At 40.2% G+C, this 21,033-nt stretch overlaps 3 protein-coding genes across 3 annotated transcripts; 2 read left to right on the forward strand and 1 right to left on the reverse strand.

Annotated features, from left to right (window-relative positions):
• Positions 1 to 9,189: 9,189 nt before the first annotated feature.
• LOC115672448 (uncharacterized protein At5g39865-like) lies at positions 9,190 to 10,510 on the reverse strand. The gene has a single exon (XM_030594261.2). The coding sequence runs from the start codon at positions 10,473 to 10,475 to the stop codon at positions 9,309 to 9,311; it is 1,167 nt and encodes a 388-aa protein (XP_030450121.1). The 5' UTR covers positions 10,476 to 10,510; the 3' UTR covers positions 9,190 to 9,308.
• A 2,937-nt stretch (positions 10,511 to 13,447) lies between these two features.
• On the forward strand, positions 13,448 to 14,509 carry LOC115672467 (cucumber peeling cupredoxin-like). Its single transcript, XM_030594281.2, has 2 exons — positions 13,448 to 13,949; positions 14,064 to 14,509. Exons 1-2 carry the CDS (start codon positions 13,763 to 13,765, stop codon positions 14,507 to 14,509), a joined length of 633 nt encoding a protein of 210 aa, XP_030450141.1. The 5' UTR covers positions 13,448 to 13,762.
• A 1,538-nt stretch (positions 14,510 to 16,047) lies between these two features.
• Positions 16,048 to 19,642, forward strand: LOC130138585 (uncharacterized protein At4g15545-like). Its single transcript, XM_056313016.1, has 4 exons — positions 16,048 to 16,338; positions 16,447 to 16,515; positions 17,392 to 17,500; positions 18,924 to 19,642. The coding sequence occupies exons 1-4, from the start codon at positions 16,057 to 16,059 to the stop codon at positions 19,241 to 19,243; spliced, it is 780 nt and encodes a 259-aa protein (XP_056168991.1). The 5' UTR covers positions 16,048 to 16,056; the 3' UTR covers positions 19,244 to 19,642.
• The last annotated feature ends 1,391 nt before the right edge of the window (positions 19,643 to 21,033 follow it).

The raw sequence follows: 21,033 nt of genomic DNA on the forward strand, positions 1-21,033 counted from the left end.
CTGAATATACAGATGAAGTGTGCTAAAGACACTAATACTCTCTGAAACCACATGGAAAGAGATAGGATTTTTGAGTTTTTGGCAGGTCTGAATGCAAACTTTGATCAGATTAGAGTTCAGATTCTCAGAAAGAAGTGGCTGCCATCCTTGAAAGAAGTTTTTTCTACTGTAAGAGGAGAAGAAAGCCGATAGACTGTAATGTTTGAAGAGCAACACACCGAAGGATCCGTCATGAAAGCAATTAAGGAGGAAACAAATCCTGACAAAAACAGGAGACCGGATCTGATTAAGACAATGGGCAGTGAAGGTTTATGGTGCAGTTTCTGTAAGAAACCACGCCATACAAGAGAAAATTGCTTCAAGCTTTATGGAAGAATGCAGGTGCTCAGCAAAGCTAAAAGATAGCCACAAGCGCACATGACTAGTGAAGGTGAAGCTGCCCCTATGGACCAATACAAACCTGTCGGTGAGGAGATATTTAATAGAGAAGAAGTTGGTAAAATTAGGGCTCTCCTTGACTCCCTATCTAAGTCTTCTTATATGTGTTCATTAGTCCAGTCAAGTGCGTGTCTAATTTCTGAAAACTCAACAACTTCTCGGTACCCTAATTCATGGGTTCCTGATTCAGGAGCAACCAACCATATAACACATGATCCCACTAAATTCGAAACTTATAACCCATCACTAGGAAATAGGAGTATTACCATAGCAGATGGATCTCCTGTTACCGTAGTTGGCCATGGAACCACAACTCTAAATCCCTCACTTAAACTTGACAATGTCCTTTTATGTTCCTAAGCTATCCACCAATCTTCTTTCCATTAATCAATTTACCAAAAATCTAAATTGTAAGGTGCTTTTCTCTATCGACCATTGTATTTTACAGGACCTGAAAACGGAGAGGACGATTGGATTTGCTAAGGAATGGAATGGGCTGTACTACGTTGAGGATTCGAGCAGAACTGGTTAGTCTCTTATGGGTTATAGTACCTCTTACAACTCTTGTAACCTTGGAAACAACTCTTGTAATTCTATCCACTCATCTCAAATTTGGCTTCACCATTTTCGATTAGGACATCCACCGTTTGGTCTTCTTAGGACTATGTTTCCTTCCATTTTTAAAGATATTGCTGTTGAAAATCTTCATTGTGAAGTTTGTGAACTTGCAAAACATCATCGTGTTTCATTTCCTTTCAATAATAATGCTAGAGTTTCAACACCATTCTCTCTTATGCATACTGATGTGTGAGGTCCATTTAGAATTGCTAATTTTATAGGAGCTAGATGGTTTGTCTCTTTTATCGATGATTGTACTCGTACTACATGGCTATATCTTATGAAAGACAAATCTAATGTTCAATCTATCTTTCAAAACTTTCATAAAATGATAATCAATCAATTTGGGATGTCAATTAGGAGACTCAGCTCTGATAATGGGAAGGAATATTTCAATCAGTATCATGATCATTTTTTCCAAACTCAGGGTATTATTCATGAGTTTTCCTGTATTGATACCCCTCAACAAAATGGAGTATCTGAAAGGAAAAATAGGCACTTCCTAAATGTTATTCAGGCTCTCCTCTTTCAAATGTTTGTTCCAAAGCATTTTTGGGGGAAAGCTGTTTTAACTTCAGCGTATCTTATTAATCGGGTTCCTTCCAAAACCATAGGAAATAAAAGTCCCTTACAACTTCTGTTTACCTTTTATCCTCATGTTTCCTATAAATATCACCTTCCCTCTCGGGTCTTTGGCTGTGTTGCATTTATGCATATTCACAATCACAATCGAAACAAACTCGACCTCTGTGCTCTAAAGTGTGTTTTTATTGGGTACTCTAATACTCAAAAAGGTTATAAATGCTATGACCCTTTAACATGTCAAGTTTTTATCTCTATGGATATCACTTTTAATGAAAACCAGTCATTTTTTCCTTCCTACCACTATCTTTAGGGGGAGACTCCTAATGAAGATAGTGGGTTTAAACCACTGCCTAGTGCGTCTCCCAATTCTACTTCGTCCAATCCAACTTCGTCTCTTTCCCCATCTCTATCCAATCCTAGCCGTCTTAGTCCACCTAATCCTTCATCGAGTCCTCTGTCCAGTCCTGGTCCCCCGTCAAGTCCTCTGCCTAGTTCATCTTTATCTAGTTTTCCTAAAAATGAACCAATCAAACTGCAAGTTTACTCAAGAAGGACGAAGCTCAATTCGGAACTAGATCAAGTCACGTTATCCGAACCGTTATCAGGAAATGAAATCGCTCACCCTTCTTCTAATGAACCTGAGTTAAGTGATTTGGATTTATCTATTGCCAAAAGAAAAACTACCAGGAAATGTAGCCAACACCCTATGACCTTTACACCAGTAGCAAAGATGAACACAGTACGGGTGTTACTTTCTCTTGCAGCTAATTTTGGTTGGTTTTTGCGGCAATTTGATGTGAAGAATGCGTTTTTACATGGAGATTTGCAGGAGGAAGTCTTTATGGAGCCTCCACCAGGTTTTGACAAGGACTTTGGAAACAATCAGGTGTGTTGGCTTAAAAAGGCTCTATATGGTCTCAAATAGTCCCTAGGAGCTTGGTTTGGAAAGTTCACGAAGGCAATGCTTGAGACAGGTTACAAGCAGAGTAGAGGGGATCACACCATGTTCAACAAACATTCAAATGAAGGTATGGTCACAGCTCTATTTGTATATGTAGATGATATAGTTGTGACTGGTAATGATGAAGCTGAACAAAAGTCTCTTAAGAGCAGTCTTGCTCAACAGTTCGAGATCAAAGACCTTGGAAAGTTGAGATACTTCCTTGGTATCGAGGTGGCCTACTATAAGAAAGGTATTTTTATATCCCAAAGGAAGTATGTACTTGATCTTCTCAAGAAAACAGGATGTCTCGATAGCAAGGTGGTCAGCACTCCTATTGATGCAAACCATAAAATGGATGGATAGGGAGGGAGTGGCATAATTGATAAATGGAGATATCAAAGGTTAGTAGGAAGGCTTATTTACCTATCTCATACTAGGCCAGACATAGCCTATGTTGTGGGAGTTGTAAGTCAATTCATGCATGATCCTAAAGAAGAACATATGCAAGCTATCTATCGGATTCTTCGCTACCTCAAAGCTACTCCAGGAAAAGGTATTTTGTTTAAAAAGGGTGACAAGCTGAATCTTGAAGCCTATACTGATGCAGATTATGCTGGGTCACCAACAGATAGAAGGTCCACATCTGGCTATTGCACTTTTCTAGAGGGAAATCTTGTCACTTGGAGGAGTAAAAAACAAAATGTGGTTGCTAAATCTAGCGCTAAAGCTAAATTCAGGACAATGGCGAATGGGATATGTGAACTTTTGTGGCTCATGATTGTCATTGAAGACCTAAAAGTGGAACACGAAGGATCTATGAGACTCTATTGTGATAATAAATCAGCAATCAGCATTGCTCACAATCCGGTTCAGCATGATTGAACCAAGCATATTGAGGTAGACATGCATTTTATAAAGGAGAAGCTTGAATCTAGTTTGATTAGTACTCCCCACACTCTTAGCAAAGATGAGCTAGCAAATGTACTGACCAAAGGCCTACCAGTGTTGAGATTTTAGGAGATTATTAGCAAGTTGGGCATGGAAAATGTTCACTCACCAACTTTAGGGGGAGTGTTGGAAAATCTCCTATAATCTGTCCCTAATTATTTGGAATATTATGTGATATTATGTGATTTAATTTTATTAGCTATAAATATGTGATTTGTTTTTGTTAGCTGTAAATTAGATACTGACAGAGATTAGGGGCTAATTAGGATCTATACCTAAAATAGGTTTTTTACCTAATTTAGGTCTTCTATTCCTGTATATATACACCTTGTAATTACTCAATCAGAATAAGAAAAACATATTCTTTTATTCAATAACTTTATCGGTCAGAGTTGTGAAGAAGTATGCATAGGAACGTATAGCTCTAGCCCCAAGCTGGATTACCATAATTGTGTGTCATTTTCCTTTAAATTGCCCAGGAATAGATTACTTATATTCCATGCACGGGCAAGACCTTGACCTTCATCTCATCTTTCTTTCCTTGTTTTAGTCATGGATAATAGTAAAGGGCAAATTTGCAAACTCATTTATCGTGATTTAACCTTTTATTAGACTTTTTTGGTTCGAGACACACGTAGGGGTAAAACGCGTTTACAACTAAAAGCATGCGAAATTAAGTACAAAATCTCCGTCAAATATTGCCAGCTAAAATTTGAATGAACGCCAATTGAGTTGGTGGTTTGTTTTGGCCTAAACTAATATAAGTCACGCTATAAATTGTGTTTGAAATTAGGCTATGTTTACAAATATGGACATTCTCAACTGAAAATCAATATAGGTGACGTGGGAATTTACAACTTCATCGGCCAGAGTTGTGAAGAACTATGCATAAGAACGTACAGCTCTAGGCCCCAAGCTAGAGTACCATAATCGTGTGTCCATTTCCTTTAAAGTGGCCAGGAATAGATTGCTCCTATTCCACGCGCGGGCAAGACCTTGACCTTGACATTTGTGAATGTTTAAACTTCAAGAAGGCCCATGAGATCACCAAACCCACAAAACAAGAAAGACCCATGAGATTAACCTTTGTGTTAATCTGTAACCTCGTATTTTGCTCAGAAAACTAGGTTTAGATTCAGGCTTATCCTTTGTTGACTTATGTAATTACAAGAATATTCCCCTTAGGACCAGTGCCAATATGGACAAAAGGGTTGGTATCGAAAGACTTGCATGTTTTGGATGCAGTGAGCCCAACAGCTCATAGATCACATGCTTCGGAAGCAAGCAATGATGCCATCCCTTAAGAAGACCTTAAACCCACTTGGCTGGGACGGCAAGATTGGTGCCTGGTAAATGCAGGATCGCATAAACCAAACAACTCATATTCACACCCAAGTTTCATGGGTTTGGCAATTAGTCAAGATATAATTGTTAAGAAAACTTCCTAATAAATTTTAAAGTTGACAAAACTATTCATGAGTGTTTAGTAAGTCTAATAAATATTTTGAAGTTTTTTTATTCGGGAAATTATTCTTGGAAGAGAAACCTATAGCAATCTTAATCTTTTTCAAATTCAAATCGTGGAATTTCTTTCAAGTGAAAAAGGGTCCTACTTTATATTGGAAATAAAGAACTTCAAACTCAGAGAACTACTTATGTTTCCATCCTGACAAAAGTTCAGAACATGACGCATGTTCTGAACGTGACATAATTTCAAAACGTGACACAAGTTCTGAATGTATATGTGATTTGATTCAGATTTCACATTTAGAATGATTTGATTGACTCAATCTTAAAAATTGTTTTACAAACCAATATTGTAATTAGAGGTGATTAGTTCCCAATCCGGTCTGGTCCGGTCCTGTTCAATGAAACCGGTCACTTAGGGTTTAGTTCATATTTTGCTAATTTTTGTCAATGAAGTTTACTTAGGGTTTAGTTCACATTTTACTAATTTTTGTCAATGGATTTATGTTAATGAAGTTCACTTAGGGTTTGGTTTACATTTCACTAATATTTTTGAAGAAATAAAAAAATAAAAAAAGTATATATAGTCGGTCTGGTTCGGTCTGGTTCTCCCTTGGAACTGGGAACTAGATAGCCTAGACACCGGTTCCACTTTTAGAAATCGGGAACCGAATTGACACTCTCAATAACCGGACCCAACTAGCCAGTTCGGTCCGGTCCGGCGGTTCCCAGTTTGGCCGATCGATTTTGCACACCCCTAATTGTAATGCAAAACATCCTAAATGATTGGCAAATTGATCTCGAGAAAAGTTTCTTTCTCAATGGAGAAGCTCTCCTTATGGAAACCAAGACTTTGATTGTATGGATGATCAGAATCAATGGAGATTCAGATTTTGTCTCTCAACGGCTACTCAATCTTCTTCATGCAGTTTTGTCCAATGGGTAGATTGGAAGATGGTCTTCTGAAGACTGTCCAACGGCTAGATTGGAAGTGAATGAATATAAAAATAGATCAAGGTACCGAGGAGCAAAATAAGAGACAAAGTTTAGTATCTAGAATTCCAAAGTCTGAGCGAACTTCAATCCTATATACTTATCTTTTGTGGGCTACATTTTGTGATCTTAAGAAAAGTACTGAAAGAATGATTGAGTGAGATAGTGAGACCTATCATACATTGAGTGTTATCACTCATTATTGTAATCTATAGTCGGTCATTTAGTGGAATCCAGCCAATAGGCTGTCAACGCGAGAGAGTCGACATAGGCTTAATCTAAGCCGAACCATTATAAATCTTGTATGTAAATTTTCTTATCCCTAAAGCTTATTCTGCATAATATCATATTCCATTGCACACTTACTAAACTGCTTCTGAAGTTTGTTCAGAATCTGAACTTTGTACTCTACATCAATTGTTTTTGTTTTCGAAATATTCGATGAGGATGTTTATGGGGAAACATATTGGAGATGAGATTTACTTGATGCAGACCAAGAAGATCCTTACATCAGCATGTGAAAATAGAAAAGAAATAGACTCTCTGTTTTAATCTATCTCAAATAGGAGACCTTCATTCCAGCAAATTCGGATTCATCGAGTTTGGAGTTTAGGGACATTAGATTAGCACTTTCGAAAATCTCTTTAAGGATTGGATTAGAGTGCACAATAAAAGCAGAGGTGTATCTTCTAGAGAAAATTGCATAAATGGTCAATGAATTTTGATTCAATGTGCAATGTTATTTATGATCTTTTAATTTTTTCTTTGTGGTACTTGCACTATTCAGTCTAGTCCCTAAACTATATAAAAATGCTAAATGCCGTCCTTCCATCAACTGAAGTAAATGAAATTTGCTAGTGTGACTTCCAATCCGTTAAGTTTAATCGATGGACAAAAAGAGGAAGTTACGGTGAATTATCCACGTAAGATATTCATCTCATATTATGATATAATAATCCACATCATCAAATAATGTTGACGTCCTATTTTTTTTTCTTTTTCTATAGTAGATGGATAAAAAGATTAAGGGTGAGCGGTTCCAGATTCCTTATAGGTTCCACATGGAACCTGGAACCTACCTTCGGGTACAGGCTCCTCGTTTTTTGGAACCTGGAACCTACCCATCGGAACCTGGAACCTACCATGTCACAAGTTCTAGGGTAGGTTCCAGGGTCTAACAAGTTCTTCTTTTTTTTATTTCATTAAAACGAAAATAAACGCAACAATACTGAACAAACTTGTCATTTATCAAAGAGAATACAAAAGACTAGTTTTCCTGACATTATAATTCAAATAAATATAACTAAAATAAGAAGTCATTGTGTAAATCGATACTAGGGGTGAGCAGTTTCATATTCTATATAGGTTCCACCATGATAATAGGCTCCTTATTTTTTGGAACTTGAAACCTACCTTATCACAGGTTCGAGGATCGGTTTTAGAGTCTACTCAGGTTCCACCGATATTATTAATTGAACAATTGTAGTGAATCATCACCTTTAATGATCACCGCTTACTTCTATGATCCACTAAGCGCAACTTATATTTAGACACACGAAGAATATGAAACATTAACAAGTTATAAAATGAAAGCTCAGACTAGTGGTTCCATATTATATTATCATCATCTAACGCCATGAAACACAGTAAAATCACGCGAAGATATAGATCAAGAAAAAATACAAAAAAATTATTTAGGTTCCAGGTTCCACCTACCTAGAATCTAGAACTTACCCATCGAAACAGGCTTCCCAATTTTTGGAACCTGGAACCTACCCCACGTATCTTGGAACCTGGAACCTACAGGTTCCTACTGATCAGATTCTCAAGTTCTTGGGTAGAACCTGGAACCATGCTCACCCCTAAAAAAGATAGACATATTGACTCATTATTTTTAAAATCCAACTTAGTATATAATAATCCGCTCCATCAAATAATATCTAATTGTTGACCCAAAAAAAAAATATCTGATTTGTCGTTTCAGCAAATGGAATGATTATATCGAACATTTATTAATAATTGAGGGACCACAATGAACAAATTAAAAGTTCCAAAAAGACATTACATGTTGGATCAAAGTTCAAATCGTGACATGCTATTTTTGAAAACATCCGGTGTACTCAGTTGAAATAATCGAAAGGTTTTGGAATTGATCTGTTTATAGTCTCCAAATCGTGAACTCAATGCCCTCTTGAACTTTTGAGTGATCTCTCTCCCTCGCCGAGTTTTTCTAAGAAAAGTGACATTTAATAGGGTAAGATAACTTCAGAACAAAAAGGACGAACAGGTTGCTGGGTGGACGTGCACAAGCTCGAAAATGCGGTATCACAAGAATATAAACCAGAGGCAGTGTCAGAAGGATTTCGGTGATCAAAAGATGATTGGTAGGATGAACTATGGAGAACCTCTTCAGGGTCTTGTCTGAAACATTGTTGATACACCAAAACAAGACATCAATACTGGTAATCTAATAAGTACCTAAAAATAGAGTACAAAGCTGCAAGTGGGAGATTATATTTTCTTTGATAAGCGTCTTAATTTGAACTACCGTGTTGAAGGCAAGGGACTGAACGCCACAAACAGTAAGTTCAGATTCAAGAAGAACAGAAAAGAATGAAGCAAAAACTGGGGCAGGAAGACATCCTTGCGCTTGATGTCGAAAAAAATAGCCTTGTTATGGAAAGGAACTGCAATGTTGGGAGCGAATGACACCGTATAAAAAATTGCAACCGTAACAGAAGTTCAAGTACAAAACTATACATCTTTTAGTAGCAATTTCTCTTTTAATCTAGATGTGAATTTGTCACCGAGGACTTGCTGCTGTCTCAAAGTAACAAACGGAAATAAATTTCTAAGTCAAGAACTAAGGAAAGCAAGATCAAAGTCTACCATCTCTAATTGATAATCTTCTTTCCATATGCGAAGGAACTATGACAGATTTTAATCTAATGGCAGATCATAGATGGTTCTCGCGATAATAACCAAATAACGAAAAAAAATCTCTAAACCATTCAATTCATCTGTTGGAAGCTCCTATTTTCACCTACCTATTCGAAATCAGATTATGCTTTCTCAGGTGCATTTGCCAAATGGAATGCTTGAGCCTGTAGTGAAAGCCAGTGAGATTTATTTGTCTTCAGATTATACAGACTATATTCAGCAAACATAGACCACCCAATGCCCATACAAGCTTAATGTGAGAGAACTGATGGGAAAGAGCACCCAACCGATGTATATTTATAGGAGCTTTACAATGAAACATATAATTGAGGACCGCACAAGGGAAAAATGATCAGAAAATGAGATGAATTCTCTCTCAACAGCAAAGTGGGCAAATAATCAAGCCATTCTCGTTGCACTCCGAGCATTTATTCGCCGACGAGTCTTCGCCAACGAGCTTGTGGCTCCCATTGCATTTAGAACACACCACGAATTTCATACCGACGCAACCTTCACATGGACCAGTAGACCTATCAATTGGGACTCCCTCAAGAAGCTTCTTGAGCTTTCCTTGCTCATGTAACCCCAACACTTGTTCAGCTCCACCAATGTACCTCCCCTTAATGAACACCCTCGGCGGGACCGGTTTCCCACCCAAGATGTCCCACAATTCTTCCTTAAACTCCGTGTGCATTGACACGTCTCTCTCTGAGTATAGGATGCGGAAGCTGTTCAGGAGGAAACGAATCTTGCCGCAGTCCTCGAATGTCTTTCTTATGCCTCTAAGGCTGGTTGTGTAGAAGATTACTGCACCGGAGCCTCCAGGTGGGCACTTCTCCTCAAATGCCAACAGTGGATCGGCATCGTCATTGTCCTCCTCCTCGATTCTACGAGTTTTGGAAGGGGGCTCATCAGAACTCTTCTCTAAATCATCCGGCTCTGCCTCAATTCTCGGTCTCATCTCATCTAGGCTGATCCTAACGTGCTGCTTCACCGCTTGCTCAAATGCCGCGAGCAGGTTAGGATCGAAAAGAGTCGACGAGTTCAAATCCGGCCGCCTAAAGTTCGACACATCGATTTCTGACAAAGGGGTCTTCAAGCTGTTTCTCGGCAGCTCCTCTGTTTCAGACAACCTCGAAGCCTCCTCATCCGGAGACGATTCCAGCTCCGACTTCACGAGCACATTCTCACAATTCTCCTTGCCGAGAAATGCGCTCCCCGCATCGACATTCGGACCAATATTCTCCTTGTCCTCCAAATCGTCATCGAACTCCATCTCGGCGTCTTCGAGATCCTTCATGAGCTCCGTGACGTCGATGACCTCCGGCTCCCGCGCCTCCCCGAGGCCGCCCTGATTCTTCAGGCTCCGATCGGGGTTCTCCTTCGGGAACAACATGGTCTGAGCTTTCATGATCGGGTTCTTCAGGAACGTCTCCACGTACCCATCGGAGGCGTTCAGATGGAGGATCCTGTCCTGCTTCAGATACCCGATGGGCTTGATCGTCTTGAGCTTCTTCAGCAGCTTCCCCTTCACCCCCTTCATTTCTTGGAACCCCCCCACCCCCACCCCCACCCCACCCCCAACAAACAAAACAAGAAAACAAAACACGAAACTTCAGCAAGCTGAAGAGGAAAATCAGAGGAAACCCAAGATGGGTTCTCTCTGAAACAGAAACGGGTGAAGAAGAAAACGAAATCGAAGAGCGAGAGCGAGACCGTGGTGCCCTCCTTTTGCAGGAGAGCGAGCGAGCGAGCGAGAGACAAGACAGAGGAGAGATTGCGTGTATGGGTCGAGCTCGCTCAACGGCTAGAAAGCTGTTGCTCCATTTCTTCCTTTTTAAATTCGAAGACAGTGCGTGCGCACGGTCGGGGTAACGCACGGCGGTGACGTGAGTACATCGACAACGCCGGACGAAACAGCGCAATGAGGATCCGCCACGTGCCGACGAGCTGACGTGGAGCGAGGCGATTGGTCCGTTAGCGAGCGAGCTTTGGGCTGGGGCGGGGCAGGGGAGTTTTGCGGCTAACGGTAAGATTATTTCCCCCATCCCGGGTGGGGCCCGCGGGACGACGGCCAGAGAGATTCAGACCGAAAATGGCAGATGCATGATTTTTTTTCGACAGCTGTTTGTCGAAATCTTTTGCTTTTTCTCTTACCTTTTTTTAAAGGCGTCTTTGGGGATAGGCAATTAGGCATGCGCCTTTTTTGCGGTTCAAATTTTTCGCTTCGTTTGAAAAAGGGGTGGAAGGGGAAGAAGGTCAATTGAATTCGGTGGAAAATGAAGACAAAAATGTCTCTGTCTTCTATCAACTTGATGGGGGGATGTAAGGGGGCAATCATGTGTTCCGCTTTTCGTATTTAAATTAGTGATGTATCGCTTTCCCTCCGTTATTGCCATTGGCAAATGAAAAATGCGTTCGGATAGGTCTTTTGAATGGGTGCTTATTCACGACTCCATTTGAAAAACGATTAACCGGCTCTTATAAGGGTTTGAATGGAAGATTGGCTTGAAGTGGGGCCGTTTTCTTTAAAGATGGTATAGACCGGATCTCATCTCAAATAAGAGCTTAATTTTTCCAACTTAGTCACGAATGAAAGCCAAGTTCAACGGCCGGGCAAATGTTCGTCGACAAATTGATCTGGTCATCTAATGACTCCTTTTCTTCTTATTTTGTCAGTGAAAGATAGGTCCCAAAATCTTAATTGTGGAAGAGAGGCAATGTGGGTTCAAATGGTAATTCTTAATTCGTCTGCACTTCCTTCAGGTTTTTGGGTTTTTGGCACCTCATACCTGATAAGGAGAAATCTGTGGTATTTTCTTAATGCCGCCATTTCAAGACAATCGCTTACTCTTTGCTATTTTCATGGTTTGTGACACATTTCTTGAGAGCACATGAGTCACTCGTACAAGCCGGCTAGCGAGGATTAGGCCGGCCGGTGAGCTCAAGCTCCTATTTGAAATTTAGTTTGGCACTTTAGGCTATTATTTGAGACAATGTCAACTTTACGCCCTCTTTTGAAAAAAAAAAAAAAAAAACGGCCCCACATTAAACCCTTATTTGAGACAAATTGCCTTACCGACAATAAGAAGAAATTGATGGATTAGGGGTTTTATGTGGTCGTCCTTGTTTTAGGCACGCAACACTTTTTTTGGTAGTATGTAGTATGCGGTGGATTAGTGTGGTTTGGCCATTCAGAAGCAAGATTGCCGAATTATTTGTCCATAGATTTACATTTTGATTCATGATTAGTCAAAATCTGCTATGATAAAATCCCATATTGGAACGATTCAAGCTATTGTTTTTTTTTTTGGGATAAGTGCATTCAAAGTCCTAAAACTTATCACGAAAGTGCAATTGAATCCTAAAACTTTCAAAAAGTGCAAACAAGTCCTAAAACTTATCACGAAAGTGCACTTGAGTCCTAAAACTTTCAAAAAGTGCAAACAAGTCCTAAAACTTATCAAATTGATTCAATCAAGTCCTTCCATTGATTGTACTTTTTGAAAGTTTTAGGACTTGTTTGCATTTTGGTGACAAGTTTTAGGACTTGTTTGCACTTTCGTGATAAATTTTAGGACTTGTTTGTACTTTTTGAAAGTTTTAGGACTAAAGTACACTTTTTTAACAAGTTTTAGGACTTGTTTGCACTTTTTAAAAGTTTTAGAATTCAATTGCACTTTCATGATAAGTTTTAGGACTTTTAGTGTACTTATCCTTTTTTTTTTAAATCAGAGACAAGGGCGTGATGACCCAATTACTAGATTCCTAATATTTTCTACAAGCCCTAGAATCAAGTTAACTCCAGACCTTTGGTTACAGTGGGCGATCTAGATCCAGAGTAGCTTGTATGCAATTAGTGGGATTCTACCTCATGACGTCCGATTCATTAGCTGAAAGTCTCCCAACATCTCAATCAACTCTATTAACCTTGAAGATTGATTGATGCTATCTTAGAACTGTGAAAATCAAGCATAGTCATGCTAACATACATTAATTTTGTGGTTGAGATTTCTCGAGTCACGACCAAATTTAACTACCTGAACTTTTTTTTTTCCATTTCAAAAGGGATGTCATTTTTTATTTCAACCGAGCAACGTTTGCTAGGGATGATTGTAAAAAAGAAGAAGCCCTAAATCTACTGTACGGTAGCCAATTCAGTCTTAAACCCTTTAATTGTGCCAATTTAGTATAAATCTTTTGACGATTTGCCAATTTAGTCCCAAACCTTTTTTTTGTGTCAATTCAATCCTAAATCTTTGGAAAATTTGCCGATGTAGTCCTAAACCTATTATTTGGATATTTGGTCGGAAGGGTACACTTAACAAATCGTCAAAAGATTTAGGACTAAATTAGAAAATAATGAAATTGTTTAGGACTGAATTGACACAATTAAAAAGTTTAGGACTAAATTGGCAAATTGTCAAAAGGTTTTGAACTGAATTGGCATGATTGAAAGATTTATGACTGAATTGGCATCCGTACTATAGGTTTGGAACTTTTTTTTTACAATTTCCCCTCGTTTTGCGCCAAGTGAGCTTTATACAAGATCTCTCATAAAGAAGAGTCTCATATGATAGTGTAAGATTATAAAACATTAGATTAGATTACGTAAATGTTGCATTTGCAGTTCATCCATTCTTTTATTTTTGTTTTGGGCCAAAGCATTGTCATTTACACCCTCACAGTCATTCATCCTCCCATCCCCAGAACATAACGTCTCCTTCCGTGGCGAAAGTCTCTTCATTTTCTAACTTCATCCTCGTGAGCCTCTACAGCTTCAATTGACATGAACTCTGAACAGTCTCTTCCTCTGAACTCTGCGAAGAAATGGCCGTGCAGACACAATTATCCGCAACTTCACAAGCACTTCTCTTCATCATGGTGGGTCTAACTCTCGACGTCTCAAATGGATTGCAATACAAGGTTGGAGGCTCGATTTGGTCCATCCCTCCATACCCAACTTACTACTCCAACTGGTCCTCCTCCCACCGTTTCTTCGTCGGCGACGTTCTCCGTAATCTCATCGGTTCCTCTAATTCAAGCCCGTTTCCGTCATTTGCGTTGTTTGATCACTCTGTGATTGGATGTATAAAGTGGGTTCCTCGATCTCTCCTTCCTTTTGTCTCAGTTTTCGAGTTCAGGACTGGCTTTTACAACGTGATGCAAGTCTCGCGGCGCGAGTACGAGGCCTGCACGGCGGACAACCCCTTCCGGTCCTTCCGCACGGGGCCTGCGAGAGTCCCGCTGATAGAGAAGGGCGTGTTCTATTTCATCTGCAGCGTCTCGTGTTACTGCTCTCTCGGGCAAAAAGTCGAGGTTGCCGCGTATCATCATCCTGTTCCGGTCGTTGTTCCACCGCCAGACATTGTTCCACCGCCTACCGGTCCAACCACAGTCACCGACACCGTGGTGCCGTCTTGTTCGCCCAAACAATTGCTAGGCAAGGGAATGGGTCCAAGCCACGAGCTCTTCATACAAGCCCTTCAACATCAACTAGTGTTGTTGCTCTGCCTTCTGGTGACTCTCCTACTTGTAGTGGATCATGATTTCGTAGGATGTGAGTTGAGATCTTAGCGACATTTCGACTTCGGCTTGAACTGGCTGTGGCTGCTGCACTTTGCTTATGTCGTACAGAGAAAATTATACTGATGCGATGGTAGGTTTTATAACGTCACAGAAGTTTTTACTTTTGCGACATGATCGGCCATGACATTATGCGGCGTCCACTTTTTTGCACTACCGAAGGTTCTACCAGCACGAGCTGAGGACTTAGAGCTAAAACACGAGTTCGTCATAGCGAGATTATGGAGCGAAAGAAGCCGATACACAATCAGACATTTTGTTCTAGGAACCAGCTAATCCCTTCGAATGGATCAAACTTTCCTGCGCAGCCGATACGCCAATTGCAAGAATTCGAATTGACTCCAGATGATTTCAAAGTAGACACTTGACAAAAATTGCCACTGGTGAAGGAAAAGTTGTCCCTCAGCTCAGATTCAAAACACTACTTCATGAATCAATGAATGCCGAAACATAGACAGATATCCTGCTATGCTGCAGGGCACTTCTTAACTGGTTTTGTTTTACTAGCAAACTACCAACAGATTTCTAAAGTAATTTTGTTTTCTCACATTTAATCTTAAATTACAAGATTCGATAATTTCGTTTTCTCACGTTTGATCTTAAATTACAAGATTCGTTAGTTTCATCGTTATTTCACAATTTATATGATTGTTCGATACCACGTTATTTCTCTCACAATTCGCATTTTCATGCATTAAAGATTATCCGTCACATCATTTGACGTGAGTCAGTGATCGTCGTTATAAACTTATGGAAATTTTAGATTGAGTCCAATATTAATGCGATATTAAAGTCGAGCTGTGCATCCCTACCCTAACCTCCTCTAAATCAATCATACATAACGGGCGAACAAGCCTAGTCACATAGCTCTAACCCAACATATTTGGGTTGTAACAAGGAATCGGTGCGAAGGATAAAACCAATTGAATTGGGAGAATCGGACGATAACATCCAGGATTTCAACTTCAAGAATCTCTTGACTACAAACAAAACCCAGCAAGCGTGCCCCAGAACATATGACTTGCTGGCGAAGGAATCGGCGGCGCCAGCTAGCTCTTTTTGGTGGGTTGTAACTTTGTCAATTTTGTCAAAAGCTAAGTAAAAAGACTAATTTCGATAAAAAAAAATAAAAAAGTAGAGAGACTAATGAACTTAAGGACGAGTGCATTTAAAGTCTTAAATTTTGTCATAAAAGTGTAATCAAATCATAAATTTATCACGAAAGTACAGTTAATGAAAGGAGTTATTTGGGCAAATTTAACAAGTTTTAAAACTCAATTGTATTTTTTTTAAAATTTTATAACTCAATTGCATTTCGTGAAAAATTTTAAAATTATAATTATACTTTTTAAAAAATTTAAAATTTAATTATATTTTCGTGGTAAGTTTGAGAGGTTACATTACACTTTACCCAATGAACTTTAATGAGACTTAGAGTTTGGGGTCGTGATGCTTTTAGTAACGTACAATATGCATTGACAAAGTTATTTAAAAACAACTAATTAAATAATATAAGGAAAAAAAAAAAGGAGAGAGAGATGCTGGCGAAGGAATCGGCGCCGGCGGCGACGTTCGACCTGCCGGAGGAGGTACTGGCGGTACTGCCGTCGGACCCGTACGAGCAGCTGGACGTGGCCCGCAAGATCACCTCCATGGCCCTCTCAACCCGCGTCTCCTCCCTCGAGTCCGAGTCCTCCGACCTCCGCGCCAAGCTCGCCGAGAAGGACCACAGTATCGCCGACCTCCAGTCCCAGGTCGAGTCCCTCGACGCCTCCCTCGCCGACGCCCTCGACAAGCTCTCCCGATCCGAGCTCGAGAAGGTCCGACAAACCCGACCCGACCCAATTCGATTCGGTTCTCTCTCTCAGTTAGTTTTTTTTTTTTGAGGGGGCGAAATTGGATTGGTGTTTTGTTGGTTGGGGTTGCAGGAGAAACTGGTGAAGGAGAACGAATGGCTGACGACCACTGTGGAGAAGTTGAGCAGAGATGCTTCCAAGGTTTGTGCTCATTCAACTCCAGAGCACTGACTCTATGCTTTGACTTTGTGTGCTTATCTTAGTCAATTTAAGTGCAAAAACTGCTTCTTTTAGTGAAATATTACTTATTATTGTAAATTAGTGCCATTGATTTTTTTTTTTGGGGTGAAAATGAGAACCCGGAGTTGGCCATTGGTATGGAACGTGTGAAGTACGATTAGTGAAAGTGTTCATTCCGGCTGTTACGATCCAAGGGCTACCATTGCGTAATATTGTCCGCTTTTGGGTCCTTAGCCCGGCTTTAAAATGTTTTACACAGAGTAGAGAATCCAAGACTTATCAACTAGCCCATGACTCCCTCTCGGTGATGTGGGACAAGAGACATGCGCTTAGCCTCGCCCCGCGTATGTCCAAGGTAGAGGTGCAACCTCCCTTGCCATCCCTCATCCTGCGCCCGCCACCTAGGGTCTGGGTCGTCGCACCGTCAAAGTTCATTGAGTTGATTACAGAACCCACTGTAGTTGAAAGACTACTGGTGAAACCTACGCTTTGGAGTTTTAATGATTTTTCTGAGTTATGATGAGAATTGAATCACACTAGTTTGACACTGATGAAATCTGTGTGTTTGGGCTGCAAAAGAAAGCGGGTTTTGTGAATTTCAATGATCAATGGCAATGCCCTTGCGTGGTGCTGTGATTCGAAAAGCTACTCGAAAGACCCGCTATCTGTTTAGATTTCACGCCTTTGAATTAAATTCCCTTTAAAGGGCGCCTTATGAGAAGATAACCTAGTTCTCGAGTAATTTTGTTTTAGCTGGTATTAATTCCCTTTTCTGGTGTGTAGTTTGGTAGTTTCTGCTGCTCGGTTGGTCTGAGGTTTAGTCTTGTGGTTATGCAGTGGGAAATCTTCAAAAAGACGCTCATGCAATCCCTACAAGAGGATGAAGACAGTTCTGGCCCTGCACGAGCTGGCGCTTCACATATCATTGCAAACCCAACACCAAGCGGTCTGATTCTAATTTCGATTCCAATGCTTAATCTCTAGCTTTCCTGACAACGCATTTCTTGCAATGTTGATGTATATTTGAATTGATGAAAAATGGGCCACTTTGTTGCTTTCTACCTAATTGGCTGAAAATGATTGAATGCCATTTGGCTGCGAATTTGAGAGGATTGTTGGTTCTCATACGGCAGTTGAAGCTTCCTTTAGTTCCCATGGATTTTACAACATGCATATAAACACGCGAAATCACCCTTTTTCGGTCAAACGCACGCATTGTCCTAGAACTTTCTTTTTGGATTTGTGGTTGGTTAGTCGAGAATCGTCATAATTGAATCATCAGACAGTTTTGTCAACTCGAAATGATTGTCCTGTTTTCTTCAGAAGATGTTGCCACACTGCCTCCTTCAAGATCTTCTTCAATTAGAAGTCAATTCTCAGAGGTGGGAAATTCTCTATTGTGAATTCAAAGTGACTTACTATATTGTGTATATCATGAAAAACACACCTTCTTTCAACTCCATAGAGAATTGGTGTTTCTGTGTCAATTTCAGTTGCGCAATCCGCGCCTACTCCATCCATTGCTCTGGGAGAAGCCAAGACCAAGGTGGACACTGACTCTGGAAATGTCACCAGCAATCTTTTTCCGGGTCCATCTTCTGGAAATGCCACCACAGGAAGCGGCATCTTTGGGTTTAGTGCACCAGCTTCCACATCAATTTCTGAGACAAAACAACAGGGTTCTTCATTAGTTGATGCTGCCAATGGTTCTCCACAACTTCCAGCATCTGCTGGGACTGCAGTACTAGCCTTGACTCAGAGTGCCTCGGTTCAATCTGGATCATCTGCGGCTTCATTTGGATTGTCTGCGAATACTGGAAGCTCTTTGTTTGGTCCATCTTCTGCACCGAAACTGTTCTCTGGGGCTTCATTTGGCATGAGTTCTGCTTCCTCTTCAGCGGCGAATTCTGTCAGTTCAGGTAGCAGCACTACTTCAAACGCGATTGGTTCTTGGCAGTCATCGGCATCTCCCGTATTTGGTACCTCATCAGCTTCTCAATTGACCGGTTTTCCTTTTAGTGTGCTAGCGGCTTCTAGCAGTCACATATTTGGATCATCAGGTTCCACATCTGCTTCAAGCAGTACTCCTGTTTTTGGAGCAACCAGCGTGACTGCTACTTCAAATGGTGCCCCAATTTTCGGGACAAGCGGCAATTTGTCTGCTTCCACTGGGGCTCCTATTTTCGGATCAACCAACACCTCATCTATTTCCCCTCTATTTGGATCAACCAGCGCCACTCCTATTTTTGGATCAACTAGCGCTTCATCTGCTTCAACTTTCTCGTTCATTTCTGCTGCTTCTAGCGCTTCTTCAGTGCCTGTTTTTGGGAATTCTAATCCTGCGTTCACCTTTGGTTTGGTACCCTCAGGCAATAAAGATCAGATGAATGCGGAGGATAGCATGGCTGAGGACACAGTTGTGACAACTACTCCCTCAGTTCCTGTATTTGGCCAGCAACCGATCTCACCACAACCTTCGACTGGGTTCATGTTCAATCCACCGGCTTCAACGGTGTCTAACCCTTTCCAATTTGGAAGTCAACAGAACCTGGCCACCCCGCCGAATCCTTCCCCATTTCAGGCTTCTGGCAGTTTAGATCTAGGTGGAGGGAGCTTCTTACTTGGAACCGGTGGTGACAAGTCTGGTCGTAAAATCATAATAGTTAAGCACAAGCAAAGGAGAAAATAGGATAAATTTTGCTTCGGCGCAGCTGGTGGATTGATGTTCGGGATCTTGGTTATTTGTGATCGGTTGGCAATGTCTGGAGATAATAATTTGATCGGAGGAACTAGGTATTCCTTGTGATGAGGTAACTCTTGGTCGCAGCGATGGTCAACGAAGCCTCACCAGGTTTCGCCCTTGTTCTCTATTATTTTCCTCTCAAATTTTCGCTTGCGACGTAAGTTGTCACAATTTTGTATCCGACATTGTAGCGAATCTGTGGACCTCTTCCTGTACTAGTATGTGTGCTAGCCTCGTGGTCGTCGTAGGTGGAGATTGTCTGCTCCCCACGCCCTGCCCCTCTTCTACTGCGCGCTCCTGATATGGAAATCATATTTGTCATCTTAAGAAAGCCGCCGGTTAGGTGGTTCGCCTCTGCTCTTTTTTGGCATCACGATAGTAATGATGGAAGGCAATGGTGGTGTGATTTTGTTTTTCGGTCGAATGGTCCGAATCCTGTTCGGGATTTTATCTAGATTTGGCACACTGACCTGACTTGCAGAAGAAACAAAGAGGAAGGCAAAACCTTATTTGGAGGATTTATACTGTTTGCAACTGGGTCTAATGGAATTGCCATAAAAACCGGGGGAAAAGCATTCCTAACTTTCGAACGATGAAACACTCTCAAAATGCGGCTAACACACGCTGATCTAGTCTCTGCAATCAGAAAGTTGAGACTCTCCTGATTACAAGAGCATGTCCTACTGCCATGTGACATTTGGAAATTTCTTCATTTTCCAATATTATTTAGGAGATTAAGACGATAAATGGTAACCATGAATTACTTGATAACTTTGATAAATTATGACTCTCGTTGAGGGTTATTAAATCTTTTGAAGGGTCAAAAAGGGCGACGAGAGTTCGAATTGATGGAAAATGTTTTCAGGTTTATGAACATTACGAACTTCATGTGGACGTAGAATTTATTGGTTTTCGCAGTTTCCGAATGTGCCGTAATTGAGAAAAATCAATTGGGATAATAATTTTACTAATTTCAATATGCATAAATTGATAGAAATCAGCGCATAAGTTGTTATCGGATATTAACGGTGAAAAACGGATTGATACAATATTTATTGGACGGGATTGATATAACCAAAAAGCATATAAGGTAATTAGCAAAAGTGAAAATTCACCGAGTTAAGACTACTTAGGCATAGTCTTGCTAATGATTTTGGTGGTTTCAAAATATTTTTGACTTATCGGCATTTAGAGCAAACGCTGAGTACCTATAAGTTTATTGAAATGAAAAATACTATTTCAACATTATCAAACGTCTTGATTTTAATCACCCATATCAAGCCATTTGTCCCTCACTTAAATCCCCATATGCTCTTAATTTGTGTCTTGAATCTAACCCCTAAAATGACATCATGGACGATATATTATTTTTTATCCTAATTACTTTATATCTATTATTTTACTCTAGTTACTTTATATCATTGTTATAACCCTAGTTAATAAACATAAAAATTGTTCTTTAAAAAAAAGTAAAAGAAAAAGAAGAAAGATTAAAAAAAAAATCCATTTTCCTTCTCCTTCTTGTATGTGCACCTCCATCTTCACATCTTCAAGCTCAATCATTTTTGTTCTCTCTTCCAATCTTTTACACCAAGCAAAGTTCCAACTCAATTGTTATCCAACCTCCATAGTTTATCCAATTTGTTTTGTTTTTAATCCCACCTATCAAGCATCTTACAAGGTGATTAAGGCTTTTCACTCAATATAAGTGAAGACTCTAGGAGTAAGTTAGATTG

The sequence above is a fragment of the Syzygium oleosum genome, unplaced genomic scaffold (genome assembly GCF_021117445.2).
Source record: "Syzygium oleosum isolate NSW1041296 unplaced genomic scaffold, Sole_v2.1 Sole_v2.07, whole genome shotgun sequence".
NCBI lineage: Eukaryota > Viridiplantae > Streptophyta > Magnoliopsida > Myrtales > Myrtaceae > Syzygium > Syzygium oleosum.